The 17,071-nt window shown below is 42.5% G+C and overlaps 1 protein-coding gene across 1 annotated transcript in view; it reads left to right on the top strand.

Annotated features, from left to right (window-relative positions):
• Positions 1-5,692: 5,692 nt before the first annotated feature.
• The window catches only part of SLC2A13 (solute carrier family 2 member 13), a 523,994-nt gene continuing 512,615 nt past the window's right edge, over positions 5,693-17,071 (top strand). Inside the window, exon 1 of the mRNA XM_027542584.1 lies at positions 5,693-6,512. Within this exon, the coding sequence (XP_027398385.1) occupies positions 5,957-6,512 (556 nt within the window). The 5' untranslated portion in view covers positions 5,693-5,956. The remainder of the gene's footprint in view (positions 6,513-17,071) is intronic.

The raw sequence follows: 17,071 nt of genomic DNA, 5'->3' as shown, positions 1-17,071 counted from the left end.
TTGAATTATTAATTTATTCTTTTCACATCAGTGTGTGTGTAGTCAGTCATGTCTGATTCTTTGTGACCCCCATGAACTGTAGCCCTCTAGGCTCCTCTGTCCATGGAATTTTCTAGGCAAGAGTACTGGAGTGGGTTGCCATTTCCTACTCCAAGGGATCTCCCTTACCCAGGGATGGAACCTGCATGCCCTGTGGCTCCTGCATTGGCAGGCAGATTCTTTATTACTAGTGCCACCTACTTCCGTATATGAATAAATTCAAATCATGCCTAACCCCTCTACCCTTTCTCTTGGTCCTGATATCTCTTTATTCTCTCCTTCATCATGTTTACCAAGAGACTTCTAGAAAATGCAGCCAAGTTTGTTATTTCCACTAATTTCCTGTTAATTGAAATTTCTCTTCTAAATGTCTCTGAGGAGTAAGAGGTGTTATAACCCTCCCCACCCAAAAGAGGAGGAAGTGATAATATGTTGTGTTAAAAGTTCTATTCCTGTTTGGGCATGTTTACTGGTGAGTGAAGTCAACATGTATCAAAATATCATCCATGCTTCATGCTTTCTTGTATTTCCTGTTTCACATCTCCATGTAGTGAGCAAATCTAGATTGGGCATTTTTTGTTGGGCATGATGAGAATCCTTTCTTTTTACCTTCCATTCCTGCCTCCCTTATTCCATCTCTTCTTTCTTAGAACAAGTCAAAGAATGCAAGATTTTGGGGAAAGTGCATCTATTATACCTCAAAATTAGCCTTGGGACCCACTTCTTTGTACCTATTAACAGTATATTTATTTTGATGCTACCGTTGTCTATTAGATATACAGGAAGGAAGAATGATCAGGATTCTAGGGCAGGATTCTGACATTACTACTGGGTTTCTGAACATATTACCAGCAAAATACTATCAAAACAATATTCTGATTCTCAGCAGTCACCATTGACTTTTTTCTCTCTTTCTCCCTACCCCCACAGCTTTGTTATAGTATGACTGACAAATAAAAAATGTGTATTGTTAGGGTACATTACACTATGTACATAGTGTAATGTTTTGATATATACATATACTGTGAAATGATTACCATAATCAAATCACATATTATTTTTTTCTGTGGTTAGAACATTTAAGATATATTCAACTAGCAAGTTTCAAGCATGTGTGTGGTAAGTTGCTTCAGTCGTGTCTGACTCTTTGTGATCCTAGGGACTATAGCCCACCAAGCTCCTCTTTCAATGGGATTCACCAGGCAAGAATACTGGAGTGGGTTGCCATGTCCTCCTCCAGGGGATCTTCCCAACCCAGGGGTTGAACCCATGTCTCTTAAATTTCCCTCATTGGCAGGCGAGTTCTTTACCACTAGTGCCACTAAGGAAACCCAAATTTCCAGTATATGATATATTACCTATAGTTATCATGGTGTATATTAGGTCTTCATCATTGACTTTCTAATAATTAACTTCAATGATTTCACAAGACCTTTTATTCTTTTTGATCTCTGTGCAATACATTTGATACTATTAGCCAGACCCTCCTTCTTGAAACACTTTATTTGGCTTTTATGTCATGTTACTTTACTAGTTGCTTACCAGATGGCTCAGCAGTAAAGAATCTGCCTACCAATACAGGAGCCACAGGAGCCACAGGAGATGTGGGTTTGATCCCTTGGTTGGGAAGATCCCTTGGTAAAGGAGATGGTACCCCACTTTACTGTTCTTGCCTAGAAAACTTCCATGGACAGAGGAGCCAGACAGGCCTACAGTCCATGGGGTCCCAAGAATCAGACACAACTGAGCGACTGAGCACTTTACTAGTTACTTTCACAACTCAAGTCTGTTGTTTTTATTGCCCAGGATTTGTCTGTCTTCTGGCAAAAAAAGACCCCAGATTTATTATGGGAGTATCATCCCCCCTCCAATCTAAGCCCATATGATTTATGATTTACTTCCATTAATAGCTCAAGCTGTGGGCACTAACTGGCCTTCAGATATGAGTAGAATAGGAGATAGATCTTGGAGCCTGCTGTAGCCACTTGGTTACCACATGAAATTTGAGAGTGGAGCCTACACAGAAGGAAGCAAAGTGATAAGATGGAGTTATTGGTGACATCGTGGTTTTTGAGTCCCATATTTAGTTATATTTGAAATCAGTCTATTATAAACTTTTCAGAGACAAGAGACTATAAATCCTCCCTCTCCATAATTTTGGCTTAAACCAGTTTGATGTGTGTTTTTCTTTGTGACATGAATAATATCAAAACTGTGTTTACCTTTGTATATAAAAATGCATACATATAAATGCATAGAGAATGTTCTGGAAAGATACATTTCAAACTGATAGGCATGGTTATCTCTGGGAAAAGGGGACTATTATGGTGGGAGAGATGAATGGAAAGGGATCTGTAGCAGTACAGCTAAAACCATTCTCTGACTTATTTCCCTTTTCTATCTGCTGCTGCTGCTGCTGCTAAGTCACTTAAGTCGTGTCCCACTCTGTGCAACCCCATAGATGGCAGCCCACCAGGCTCCCCCGTCCCTGGGATTCTCCAGGTAAGAACACTGGAGTGGGTTGCCATTTCCCTCTCCAATGCATGAAAGTGAAAAGTGAAAGTGAAGTCGTTCAGTTGTGTCCGACTCTAGTGACCCCATGGACTGCAGCCTACAAGGGTTCTCTGTCCATGGGATTTTCTAGGCAAAAGTACTGGAGTGGGGTGCCATTGCCTTCTCCCTTTTCTATCTGGTCCTTAGCATTTTTTGAAGTTGTAAAGCAAGTGTCCCTAAAATTTGGGTTTTTAAATTCACCTTGGAAACAATAATGATGCTTATAATTATTATTTACTCTGAAACAGAAATTAGGTATATTTTAAAATTCCTTTTCATTTCTAGTAAATAAGTCATTGCTGTACCATCATCTGTTCTGCAAATAAGAAAACAAGCACAGGCTAATTTAATTGCTTGTCAAAAGTGTACAGCAAAACAGTGATAGCGATGGGACCAATGTCTTTTGATTCTTGGCCAATGGGCTTTCCATTTCACCATAATCTGCAATTGTGGCAGGCTTCAGGAAACTATATTTTACTCATGCTGTGGTACTAAAATGAACTTGGCACTCTTCAAGGGCTGGGAAGAACTCTGTTTAAGTCTCTGATCCCTTTTTTCATGTCATATTTCATTTAGGATGTAACCTGTTTTTAGGTATTTAGGTGGCCTGATGATATTGAATGGAACCACTTTTAGTTTAGTGCTCTGTAACACAAAATGCATGGATGTGAGAGTTGGACTGTGAAGAAAGCTGAGCGCCGAAGAATTGATGCTTTTGAACTGTGGTGTTGGAGAAGACTCTTGAGAGTCCCTTGGACTGTAAGGAGATCCAACCAGTCCATTCTGAAGGAGATCAGCCCTGGGATTTCTTTGGAAGGAATGACGCTAAAGCTGAAACTCCAGTACTTTGGCCACCTCATGTGAAGAGTTGACTCATTGGAAAAGACTCTGATGTTGGGAGGGATTGGGGGCAGGAGGAGAAGAGGACGACAGAGGATGAGATGGCTGGATGGCATCACCGACTCAATGGACATGAGTCTGAGTGAACTCTGGGAGTTGGTGATGGACAGGGAGGCCTGGAGCGCTGTGATTCATGGGGTTGCAAAGAGTCGGACACGACTGAGAGACTGAACTGAACTGAACTGAACACAAAATTTGAATTCCCAGCAAGGGATTGTCAGGAGACAAGGTGTCCCTGCTAGGAGTAAATGAAAGTTTGTTTCATCTCAACAAGAGGGAACTGGCAACAGTATCAGTCGATTCTCCCCTGGTAGAGAAGCCCAGCTCTTCAAAAACGATGAAATGGCTCACCACCAGATGGCGCAGTTTTACACCAGCAGGCCTGGGAAAGGGCGTGCTGTTACCTGAATCTTTTACAGAAGCATGAGTATTATTAAAGAGTTATTGCTCTAGAGCTAAAAGCCCTCTCTGTTTAACTGATCCCTGGGAATTATGAGAGAACCTTACTTAAAAGTCACACAATAAGTTTAAGCCCTCTGAGTCCATTAAATCATTTTTCCTAGTTGCGGGAAAGGAAAGTGTTGTATTATGGAGATAATCATGGCTGATAATCCAAAGAAAAGCAACTTTGACAAATTCTAATGTAACTTTTTATTGAAACAAGACAACAAAATTCTTTTCTTTAAAAGGAAAAAGTTCTAGCCTGCAAGGAAAAATAGACCTCAAACTAAGAAGTCTTTTACTTAAATAAGGAAAATAAAGCTGGTGGCTCAGCAATAAAGATTGTAAAAGAAGCTGCTTACAATGCAGGAGGCCCAGGTTTGATCCCTTGGTTGGGAGGATCCCCTGGAGAAGGGAATGGGTACCCACTCTAGTATTCTTGCCTGGAGAATCCCATGGAGAGAGGAACCTGGCAGGCTACAGTCCATGGGGTCACAAAAGAGTCAGACACAACTTAGCAACTAACGCTAACACTGAAATCATAAAGAATAGAATTATATGATGCTTTCCCTCCTGCCCTGAGCCTGAAGAATGAAAGCAAATCAGAGGAACATAGTTTCTCTTCTAAAGTGAAGCTGTATAGAATGATTTACTAATGACAAGTCAAAGTGTGTGTGTGTGGGGGGGGGACCCCCACAAACTAATAACTCGCAGTTAACAGTTTAAAAACACTGGTGGCAAGTAATGTCATCTTTGCATTGTTTCAAGTAAATGAGGCAGGCTTACCCAGTGGCTCAGCAGTAAAGAATCCACCTGCAATGCAGGAGACACAGGAGACCAGAGTTGGATTCCTGGGGGAGGAAATGGCAACCCACTCCACTATTCTTGCCTGGAGAATCCCATGGACAAAGGAGTCTAGCGGGCTACATTCCATAGGGTTGCAAAGAGTCAGACACGACTGAAGGGACTGAGCACAACACATCACACAAACAAATGAGACAGTTAAAATTGCCCCCTGAGAATGGAGGACAACAGTGTAGATTTTTCCAGGGAGAAGACATCCTTCCTTTTAGTGAGTGGGTTGATGGAGGTTGTCTATTAAACCTCAAATCAGATGAAACCTTGGGTTTACTTTGTACCAGTGGGAGCTATTAATACTTGGTGACACGAGTGGAATGTATAAACGTGAATTTTCTTTTCAGGGATCCATGGAACAAGTTTTGTGATTCACCTGGGAAGATAGGTTAACTCTAACCTCAAAGAAATAAGATGTATCGTTCCTTTAAAAGAAGCATACATTGAGGAGGGACTGGCCATAAGAAGCTGAATTGCTCCGGAACAGATTCATTTATATCACAATATTATAAAAGGAAGGAGGGGTACTTGCGATATGCCATAACAGAATATTTTTTCCTAGGCCCTTCCAGCCTTGGCCATCCTCAGGCTTTTCTAAAGTGGCTCTCTCCTTGCCTTTCCAAACCGTGCGATCATCGTAAACCATTTCTCTGAGTCTCGAAGTCTAGTACCGGGCTGCAAACACTGGCTTGCTCCTCAACTGCAACCCTCAAACTATGGGACTTGGAGCAGTTAAGAAACAGAGAGCCACGTTAGAAGGACCCTAGGTCAGAGGTTGCGCTCGACCGGGAGGTGGGGTTTAGGGGTCCGGGGTGGGCTGAGGCTGGCACCGCCCGAGGAGGGGCGGGGCGTCTCGGGCCGGCCCCGCCGGCTGGGGCTGCACGTGACCTGCGGCCCCACCTCCCGCTTGCTCCGCAGCGCCAGCTCGGCAGGCGCGGGGCGTGAGTCTCGAGTGAGACCCGCCAGGCTCCAACTCCGCAGAGCCGGGGCCGGCGGGCAGCAACTTTCTCCCCGGAGTGGCTGCGGCGGCGGCTGCTACCGTGGCAGGCGGAGCAGGAGCCGGGAGGAGGAAGGCGGCGGTTCCTTGTGCCCGTTCGGGCTGTCCAGCCCTTCGAGACCGCCAGCCCGCGGAGCCTCGTTCCCCCGGGCAGCCCCGGGCCCCTGCCTTATGTCCCGCAAGGCGAGCGAGAATGTGGAGTACACGCTGCGGAGCTTGAGCAGCCTCATGGGCGAGCGCCGCAGGAAGCAGCAGGAGCCGGACGCGGCGAGCACGGCCGGGGAGCGCAGCCTTCTGGCGGCCGCGGAGTCGAGCGCCAGCCTGCAGGGCGCGGGCGCGGGCGGCGGCGGCGTCGGGGACCTGGAACGCGCGGCGCGGCGGCAGTTCCAGCAGGACGAGACCCCCGCCTTCGTGTACGTGGTGGCAGTCTTCTCCGCGCTGGGCGGCTTCCTGTTCGGCTATGACACCGGGGTGGTGTCGGGGGCCATGCTGCTGCTCAAGCGGCAGCTCAGCCTGGACGCGATGTGGCAGGAGCTGCTCGTGTCCAGCACGGTGGGGGCGGCCGCCGTCTCGGCGCTGGCCGGCGGGGCCCTCAACGGCGTCTTCGGCCGCCGCGCCGCCATCCTGCTGGCCAGTGCCCTCTTCACCGCCGGCTCCGCGGTGCTGGCCGCGGCGAACAACAAGGAGACGCTGCTCGCCGGCCGCCTGGTTGTGGGGCTCGGCATCGGTGAGTTCCGGCTTCGCGAAGAGCGCCTGCGGGGCCCCTGGCGACTCCGCCCTTGACCCTGGTCGCTGCGTTCTTTTCCCCCTTCAGGGTCCCCGTCGAGTGTGGCCAGCTCCCGAGGACACTTCGCATCTCTTGCTCCTGTTCTGAGAGCCCATCTGTTTGTTAGTCCGGCCTCTCAGTCTCCCTCCAGGGTGGGGGTGGGGGTGGGGGATCGCTGTGCTCTCCCCCGAGCCCACGTGGACTCTGTCGCCTACGGACAAGTGAATCCGCGTGATACTTGCCTCTCTAAGCCCTTCCTGGAACCCGGCTCCTCACCAGCGGTTTCCTTGATTCAGCCTTACCTGATGTCTAGCTAAGAGCTTAGGAGGGAAGATCTTTTTACTCTCCAACATTGTCTCACTTTTTCCTCCACTGCTAGACCTTTGCCTCTTCTAGGATTCCGAACTCCGAACCCAATAAGTCTTAAAAGATACAGTAAGAGAATTTTTAAAGTTCCTCAAGTCATCTGGACTCTACTCTTTGCTGCTCCTCATTTTCCTTCTCGAGTCATTTATCTTTAGGGTAGAGTAGTATTTTATTCTCTTCTTTTGAGTTTACTTTTTGTATTGCCTTTTGCTTTCCTTCCCCCCGCCCTCAAATAAATTCTTGACTTTTCTGTTTTCCTGACCTTTTCCTTTAAATCTGTATTCACCCATTCTCCTTTTTGTTTTGTCTCTCCTGTTTTCCCTTGGGTCTTGTTCACCTCCTAAATTCACTTTGAAACTATTCGCCCTGTGGGTAAATGCCCAGCAAGGTAGATGTTTGCAGTTTATTGCCAAAATGAAGGGATGAAGGTTCCCTTGGGATTGGTTTTTCACCCTGGTTGCTGAGCAGGGGAGGTGCAGTTGGTAAGTTCTTGGCAGATGGAAGCTGTTTGGAATGTGCGCAGTATTATTAGAAAGCACTTTTGAGACAAAGTGGGGGGTGAGACTTAAATCTCACTAGTAATTTTTGTAAGGCATGCCGCTGATGCTTTTTTATTGTTTCCTTTCATGATTCAGTTTCTTGTTTCCTTTAGGGTGCTGTTGAAGTATTTCTTCCCTATGGCTGGGGATTGATGAAAGAGCCCTTTAAACTAGGGCTCCTGATGATCTGTCCATTCACCACTTGTTTGACGTTTATGCTTTTCACCTTTTCTCTGTGGACTCTACGGGGGAGAGAGCCCTATTTATACAACTCCACATGTAGGAACCATAACCTGAAACCCAGCTCACTGCACTTTATATCCAGAATTAGTTATTACCGATTTCCTTTTTGTTTGTTTATTGCACTGTTACTTAGTGAAGCAGGGCAAGGCTCTCAGTTACATGTTAAGTTGACTATTATTAAAGTCTAAAATGACCAAAAAGTACAACTGAAATGAAACCTCTCTGTAAGAAGTACCTAGTGCCTTCAGGATTCTCCTGTCAGCATTCTCTGCATGGGACAACAGATTACCTCTTTTGTTTCTTCTGACATTGAAATAGTGTAATTTTAGGTAGCAAGATTTGTTCAGTAAGACTGAGTCTTTTTTGTAATTTTGGAAATCAATACTGTTTTTCAGAGATCTCTCAGTGAAGTTTCCTAGCATTTAGCTATGGCAAGTATTGGATATTTGGGTATTATATTTAGTCTTTTATCTGATAGGAAAAGCAAGCCCCTGTTGTGTGTTTAAGGGCCTTTTCCAGATGAGCAGAACAGTGACGAACATTTATGCTTCAGTAAGAGTGGCTGGGCAGGGTTAGAGCAAGGTAGAACTAGCTAAGCTCTGTAAGAAAGGCTCACAGACAGGGTTGTTAATTAAAAGAGGGTACAGTTACCCCAAGAGAGGAAAGCCTAGCTCTTGCAGATGGAAATGGTATGTTGATAAGTAGTATTTTGACAGTAGAGATAAGGAAAGGATTTTCTAGGCCAAACCTGGGAATGAGCAAAGAAAGGAAAGCATAGGCCATGCTTGAGGAACAAGGTGGATGCAGCAAAGAGGATGAAGCAAGAGGTAAGGTTGGAAAGGTTGGTGTGCAAGAGCAGCATTTGTGTCTCTGGCACCAGGGTTGCCTGCCTGATACTGCAGCTAGTTGATTTAGTCCTGGTATGGCCTGTCTTACTCATGGGGGAGTACCACTTAGACTGGAAGCCCTGATATAAAGTTGCATAAAAAGCTCTCCTCACTTACAAAATGAAGAATGTTTTAAGGTTTTAAACAGATTTTCAAAGAGGCCACATTACACATCACCACCTTTCAAATTAGGATCTATATGATGCGTATAATTGTAAAATTCTTAAAACTCAAAAGATTACTAACCATTCAAAAAAGAAATTACAAATACTTTTAGCTACAAGGAAATGAGTCATTAGGATGAGCATTTTTTTAGGGATACAAAATTAGTTTTGCTTGTTTACTACACTGACTCTGAATTTATATCATACTTTTTAAAGTAGATTTTGTGTGTGGTCAGGAGGTTTTTGTTTTTTATTATCCTTTTGATATTTAGTAAATATTGAAGAATAACTTTGTGTCTTCTGGTATATTTTTCTGGCAAATTTGTAATGGCAATTTCTTTCTTCCACAAATTTACCTGTGGTAAATGTAAAGCCCATAAGGACAGGGGTTTTTGTTCATTTTGTTCACCAAGATACAGTACTCTCAGCCTGTAGGAGGCACTCGTACTTGATGAGTAAATGAGTGTACGGTAAGCACAAGCATTAAAAAGTTACATTGCTGATAGGGTATCAAAGTATGTAAGGACTGTTATTTTTTTAGAGTATTGTGAAATGCTTGAAAGACTATATAAGGGTTTTAGTTTGCTCAATTCAGTTCAGCCACTCAGTCGTTTCCTACTCTTTGCAACCCCATGGTCTGCAGCACATCAGGCTCCCCTGTCCATCACCAGCTCCTGGAGCTTACTTAAACTCATGTCCATCGAGTCAGTGATGCCATCCAACCATCTCATCCTCTGTCATCCCCTTCTCCTCCCACCTTCAATCTTTTCCAGCATCAGGGTCTTTTCCAGTGAGTCAGTTCTTTACATCAGGTGGCCAAAGTATTGGAGCTTCAGCTTCAGCATCAGTCCTTACAGTGAATATTCAGGACTGATTTCCTTTATGACTGACTGGTTGGATCTCCTTGCAGTCCAAGGGGCTCTCAAGAATCTTCTCCACCACCACAGTTCAAAAACATCAATTCTTTGGCACTCAGCTTTCTTTATGGTCCAGCTCTCACATCCATACATGAATGACTATTGGAAAAACTATAGCTTTGACTAGACGGACCTTTGTTGGCAGAGCAATGTCTCTGGTTTTTAAATGTTGGTCATAGATTTTCTTCCAAGGAGCAAGCGTCCTTTAATTTCATGGCTGCAGTCACCATCTGCAGTGATTTTGGAGCCCAAGAAAATAACGTCTGTCATTGTTTCTCCATCTATTTGCCGTGGAGTAATGGCATATAGATGGAGAGCATCACTATGAACCAAGCTAGTGGAGGTGATGGAATTTAGTTTGTAATAGTGTAATTAAATCATTTACTTGTTTAATAAATGCTAATTAAGTTTCATTATTGATTCTTTAACTTTTGGAGTAGGCAGTAGTTAGATAAAAATCCCACCCTGAAGGTATTCATTCTCTAATGGAACACAAAGGCCATCAACAAGCATTTAAAGTACAGTAGAGGTTTCTGTAACTCCTATGGGAAACACAGAAGACTAAGCAATTGCATTTTTGGGGAGGAAGAAAATAGAACAAATAATTAAGGAGGTTTTATAGAAACAGATTTAAATTGGGGTTTGGAGGGTGAGTAGGAGTTCAACAGATTTACAGAGATCCATGAAAGAAGTTACTATTTTTTAGTGCTTTAGTATGGGATAGGTACCCTGCTGTTTTTACATATGTTATCTCATTTAACCCTTTTAGCTCTAGAAACAGGTTTCCTTTTTCTGGATGCCTACCTCATAGGTAGTGTGGGTTCTGGACCACTGAAATAAAGTGAATATTGCAATAAAATAATTGACACAAGCTTCCAGTGCATATGAAGTTATTTTATACTATACTGTAGTCTATTGTATACAAATAGTATTATTTCTAAAAAAACTATGTATCTTAATTAAAAAAAAAAACAACAACAAAAAACACCAGAAATAATGTGAGTCTTCAGCTAGTAATCTTTGCTGTTGGAGAGTCTTGCCTCCACATTGGAGGCTATTGACTGATCAAGGTGGTGGTTGCTGAAGGCTGGAGACTGGCAATTTCTTGAAATAAGATAACAGTGAAGTTTGCTGCATCAGTTGACTTCCTTTCACAAGTGATTTTTCTGTAACATTTGATGCTGTTAGATAGCATTTTACCCATAGTTATAACTTCTTTCAAAGTTGAAATCAGTCCCTCTCAAACACTGACACTGCTTTGTCAACTAACTTCATGTAATATTCTAAATCCATTGCTGCCATTTCAACAATGTTCATAGCATATTCACCAGCATATTCATTTCATCTTGAGAGACCGCTTTCTTTGTTCACCCATAAGAAGCAACTCCTTATCTGTGAAAGTTTTACGTGAGAGTGTAGCAATTCAGTCACATTTTCAGGCTCCTCTTCTAACTCTGGTTCTCTTGCTGTTTCTACCACAGCTGGCAATTACTTCCTCCACTCAAGTTCCATCCCCTCAAAGTCATCATGGGGAGTTAGAATCAACTTCTGCCAAACTCTTATTAATGTTGCTGTTTTGACTTCTTCCTATGAATCAGTTATGTTCTTAGCGGCATCTGGAATGGTGGATCGTTTCAGAAGGTTTTCAATTGACTTTGCCCAGATCCATCAGAGGAATCACTATGTATAGCAGCTATAAGCTTACACTGGTATTTCTTAAATAATAAGACTTGAAAGTCAAAATTGCTCCTTGGTCCATGGGCTGCAGAATGGATGTTATGTTCAGGTCAGGTCAGTTCAGTTCAGTCACTCAGTCATGTCCGACTCTTTGCGACCCCATGGACTGCAGTACACCAGGCTTTCCTGTCCATCACCAACTCCGGGAGTTCACTCAGACTCACATCCATCTAGTCAGTGATGCCATCTAGCCACCTCATCCTCTGTCATCCCCTTTTCCTCCTGCCCCCAATCCCTCCCAGCATCAGAGTCTTTTCCAATGAGTCAACTCTTCACATGAGGTGGCCAAAGTATGTAACAAAGGACGTTATGTTAGCAGGCATTAAAGCAACATCAATCTTGTACATCTTCAGAACTCTTGGGTAACTAGGTGCATTGTCAGTGAGCAGTAATATTTTGCAGGGAATCTTTTCTGAGCAGTAGGTCTCGATAGAGGGCTTGAAATATTCAGGAAACCATGTTGTAAACAGATGTGCTATCATCCAGGCTTTGTTGCATTTGTAGAGAATAGGCAGGGTAGATTTAGCCTAATTCTTAAGGGCCCTGGGAGTTTTAGAATAGTAAATGAGCATTGGCTTTGACTCAGAGTCACCAGCTGCATTAACCCCTGACAAGAGGGCCAGCCTGTCCTTGGAAACCCTGAAGCCAGGCATTGACTTCTCTTATAGAAGTCCTAGAAGGAATCTTCTTTTAATGTAAGGCAGTTTCCTGTATGCTGAAAATCTGTTGTTTAGTGTAGCCACCTTCCTTACTTATCCTAACTGTGTCTTCTGGGTTACTTGCTGCAGCTTCTCTATCAGTTCTTGCTGCTTCACCCTGTGCTTTTATGTTATGGAGAGGGTTTCTTTCCTTAAGCTTAATGAATCAACCTCTGCTAGCTTCACACTTCTGCATCTTTCTCACTTCTCTTAATCTTCATATAATTGAAGAGAGGCCCTTCTTGGTCTTCCTTAGTGGCTCAAATGGTAAAGAATCTGCCTTCAATGTAGGAGTCCTAGGTTGATTCCTGCTTTGTGAAGATCCCCTGGACCCACTCCAGTATTCTTGCCTGGAGGGTTCCATGGACAAAGGAGCCTGGTGGGCTACAGCCCATGGGGTCACAAAGAGTTGGACATGACTGAGCGATTGAACACACACACAGGCCCTTCTCTGGATTAAGCTTTGGCTTAAGGAAATATTTTAGCTGGTTTGCTCATCTGTCAGACCACTACAGCTTTCTCTGAATTAGCAATAGAGCTGTTTTGCTTTCTTGTTCTTGTATTCACCAGAGTTCAGTTCAGTTCAGCTGTTCAGTTGTGTCAGACTCTTTGTGACCCCATGGACTGCAGTACACCAGTCTTCCCTGTCTATCACCAACTCCCGGAGTTTACTCAAACTCATGTCCATCAAGTCAGTGATGCCATCCAACTGTCTCATCCTCTGTTATCCCCTTCTCCTCCCACCTTCAATCTTTCCCAGCATCAGTGTCTTTTCCAATGAGTCATTTCTTCACATCAGGTGGCCAAAGTATTGGAGCTTCAGCTTCAGCATCAGTCCTTACAGTGAATATTCAGGACTCATATCCTTTATGACTGACTGGTTGGATCTCCTTGCAGTCCAAGGGGCTCTCAAGAGTCTTTTCCACCACCACAGTTCAAAAACATCAATTCTTTGGCACTCAGCTTTCTTTATGGTCCAACTGTCACATCCATACATGACTACTGGCAAAACCATAGTTTTGACTAGATGGACCTATGTCAGCAGAGTAATGTCTCTGCTTTTTAAGATGCTGTCTAAGTTGGTCATAGCTTTTCTTCCAAGGAGCAAGCGTCTTTTAAAATTTCATGGCTGCAGTCACCATCTACAGTGATTTTGGAGCCCAAGAAAATAAAGTCTGTCACTGTTTTCATTATTTCTCCATCTGTTTGCCATGGAGTGATGGGACCAGATGCCATGATCTTAGTTTTTGGAATGTTGAGTTTTAAACCAGCTTTTTCACTCACCTCTTTCACTTTCATCAAGAGGCTCTTTAGTTCCTTTTCACTTTCTCTGTAAAGGTGGTGTCATTTGCATATCTGAGGTTATTGATATGTCTCCTGGCAGTCTTGATTCCAGCTTGTGTTTCATACAGCCTGGCATTTTGCATGATGTACTCTGCATATAAGTTAAATAAGCAGGGTAATAATATACAGCCTTGATGTACTCCTTTCCCAATTTGGAACCAGTCTGTTTTTCCATGTCCAGTTCTAACTGTTGCTTCTTGACCTGTACAGATTTCTCAGGAGGCAGGTCAAGTGGTCTGGTATTCCCATCTCTAAGAATTTTCCACAGTTTGTTGTGATCTACACAGTCAAAGTCTTTGGTGTAATCAATAATTCAGTAGTAGATTTTTTTCTGGAATTCTTTTTGCTTTTTCTATGATCCAGTGCATGTTGGCAATGTGATCTCTGGTTCCTCCGCCTTTTCTAAATCCAGCTTGAACATCTGGAAGTTCATGGTTCATGTACTGTTGAAGCCTGGCTTGGAGAATTTTATTCACTGGAGTAGTACTTGTAATATCCTTCTGCTTTGCCTTTGCAGTTTGGCTAATGGGTGCAAGAGGCCTAGTTTGTGGCCTGTCTTGGCTTGAGTCATGCCTTCCTCACTGAGCTTAGTCAATTCTAGCTTTCATTTAAAATAAGAGACCTGTGATTCTTCTTTTCACTCTGACACTTAGAAACTGTTAAACGCAGGGATGTTATTTTGACTAATTTAAATATTGTGTGTCTCTGGGAAACAGGGAGGACTGGGAGATGGGGAGAGAGGCTGGGGAGCCAATGGTTCCTGGAGCAATCAGAACAGACACAAAGTTCCCATCTTCTGTGGGTGTGACTTGTGGTGCCACAAAACAATTGCATTAATAACATCAAAGATAGCTGATTGTAGTTCATCATGACAATTATAATCATAATGAAAGAGTTGGAAATATTGTGAAAATTACCAGAATGTGACCCAGAGACTTGAAGTGAGCAAGTACTGCTGGAAAAATGGTGCCAATAGACTTGTTCCATCAAGGGTTGCCACAGACCTTCATTTTGTAAAACATTTACTGTCTTTAAAGCCCAATAAACCAAGGTATGCAATAAAAAAGGTATAGCAGTTAAATGATGAGGACACTAATGCAAAATCAGAATTAAAAACCAGAACCTTGGAGTCTTTTGCTCTTTTCAACTAATGAGCGTTTAAGTTAGAGTTAACAGTGAGTGTAAAGGCACCAAAAAGTCAAAGCAGTATATGAAGCAAAAAGTGACTGAAGGGTGATGATGGGTCAGTCATGAAACTAGAATGATTTTTGTGGGAGGATTAGGCTAAATAGGGTTTAGTTGGTCTTGACTATGCAGGGACTGTCTTTGGGGATTTTCAGTTGTAAATAATGCCAGATTAATATCCATTGAATCTTTTTTAAATTTTAAACCATTATGCTTTTAAACTTTTACTTTCTTCTTCAAACTTCTGTCAAACCCCCCAAATGCAGGAGGCTGCAAATAAGAAGAAAAGTTTATTTAGGGTCTTAAGAACTGTGATTCAGTATATACAGAGTCCTGTAACACTGAAAGACTATTACAAGGAAGAGAAAGAGTTAAGTAAAGGCAAAAGATCATGAGGTTGCTAAAAGTTGCCTGGTAAGATTTGTGATTGTCCCCATTCAAGGTGGAAAATATCGATCCTTAAGGAATCAGAGTAGAATTAGAGTGCCTGCCTGATCAGTGGCTAATTTGTGCCTGATTCTTTCTGACCCCATGGACTGTAGTCCGTCAGGCTTCTCTGTCCATGGGATTTCTCAGACAGGGAATACTGGAGTGGGTTGCCATTCCTTCTCCAGGGCATCTTTCTGATCCAGGGATTGAACCCACATTTCCTGCATTGACAGGTGGGTTCTTTACCACTGAGGCACCAGGGAAGCCCTTAGAATTAGAGTAGAGGTCCATTAAGTATCTTGAGTTTCTGGCTGGTGTTCTTTGTGACTTTACCAGATCAAAGGTCAGATTCCGTCCAGGCTGAGAAATGCATTTTCTTAATGGCTGCTAACTCTATTTAAGAGAGCTCTCTTAACAGTACTGACTCAATTTTGATTCTCCTTTGACACCTCTTGCTTCTTTGAATTTTGTAGTATTAGAAATCCTTTGCTGAGATAGTTACTACTGGGTGGCTAAAACATGTAGTCATGAATTACTGAAATAGGAAGAGTTGCAGGGTCCTTCAACAGAAATCTTTGAAAATCATAAAAGATACCAAGCTGTAGAGTATAATTGTTCAGTCTATAATTAGAATGTATAAATATATTGAGAATCAATGATTCATGTAAAAGAAGCATAAGAAATCAGAGGTTTCTGATTTATTTTATGGGTTCATTTTCCTTGACTAGTTACACCAAAATTAGCTTATTGCGTACCCATTATGAAAATGGCATTATTTATGTTTTGGTTTCACCAGAGGTTCTTTTGGTTCCTCTGGTCTCATCCTTGACTTAAGTCCTGGGACCAGGCTTTTGTCAGTGTTCCTGCTCTACTACTTCTGACACCAGACTTTTTAAACTTGAAGACTCAAATTTCAAATAGGACACAAATTTGAAAACTCAAGAATTTATTGTATTTCTCCATTGTAATCTTATTTTTATATCCTTGTACAGTTATTGGTTTCTGTCTTTGGGTTAGGAAGATGCCATGGAGTAGGGAAAGGCTACCCACTCCAGTATTCTGGCCTGGAGAATTCCATGGACTGTATAGCCCGTGGGGTTGGGCTATACAGTTGGGCATGACTGAGTGACTTTCACTTTCATTTATACAGTTATATTTTTTATGAGTTTATTTAGCAAAGTTGTACCTATAATCAAAGTTTTCAGATGTGGATAGGTACAAAAGGATTGAAAGAGTGTGAGTTTGTGCATTTTGCTTCGTTTGATTGTTGTGTGTGATCTTATATCTCTCATGCATAACACACAGGCAAGGTTGCTGTGAAGGAGCAGAGTATAAGAACATAGTACTCTTATCATTGTTAGCATGTCTATAGCCAAAAAGCACAGAATGTAATTTCGCCCTTTTCCCATTGGCATTGGCATTTACTGCTAATTATAGGTGATGATTTAGTAACTGTGTGGGGCATATCAAAGAGTGTCTCAATTCAGACATTGACTGGTGTTCAAAACCTTTACTGAGAATGGACATGTTAATCTATACAGCACTGAGTTTGCTGAATTAATCTTAAATTTACACCAGTTGCTTATCTGTCACCCTCTGTTCCAGTACTCCCTCTACTGGACCACAGTTTGTAGCTGCTTTGCAGCTTTTAATTAGTATGTTATGGCCTATTGAGAAATACTTTTCAAAAATATCAATCTTTCAAAGAGTACTTTGAACTTTTGTCTTTTAATGCAAAGCAAATTTAAAATCTTGTTTGATTAAAAAGTCATGCAATGCTAATATCAATGAAAAATTTATTTAAGGTAAATAAAGTTAGAATCAGACAGATTTTTAGATTATCAGCTAATGCTATTTTTTTTTTTTGCTAACCAACTTTGTTCCCTTCCCCAACTCTCACAATTTGTTTCAGTTTTATTTTCTTTTAAAGCAGAATTTCTGTGTTGGATTTATTCTCTCTACTGGTATGCAACTGACAGGTCAAGTAAAGCTTCATTTGACCTGTTTCCTT

Source organism: Bos indicus x Bos taurus, chromosome 5, assembly GCF_003369695.1.
Source record: "Bos indicus x Bos taurus breed Angus x Brahman F1 hybrid chromosome 5, Bos_hybrid_MaternalHap_v2.0, whole genome shotgun sequence".
Lineage (NCBI taxonomy): Eukaryota > Metazoa > Chordata > Mammalia > Artiodactyla > Bovidae > Bos > Bos indicus x Bos taurus.
The sequence above is the reverse complement of the archived record's forward strand: the minus strand, read 5'-3'. Positions and strand labels throughout refer to the sequence as shown.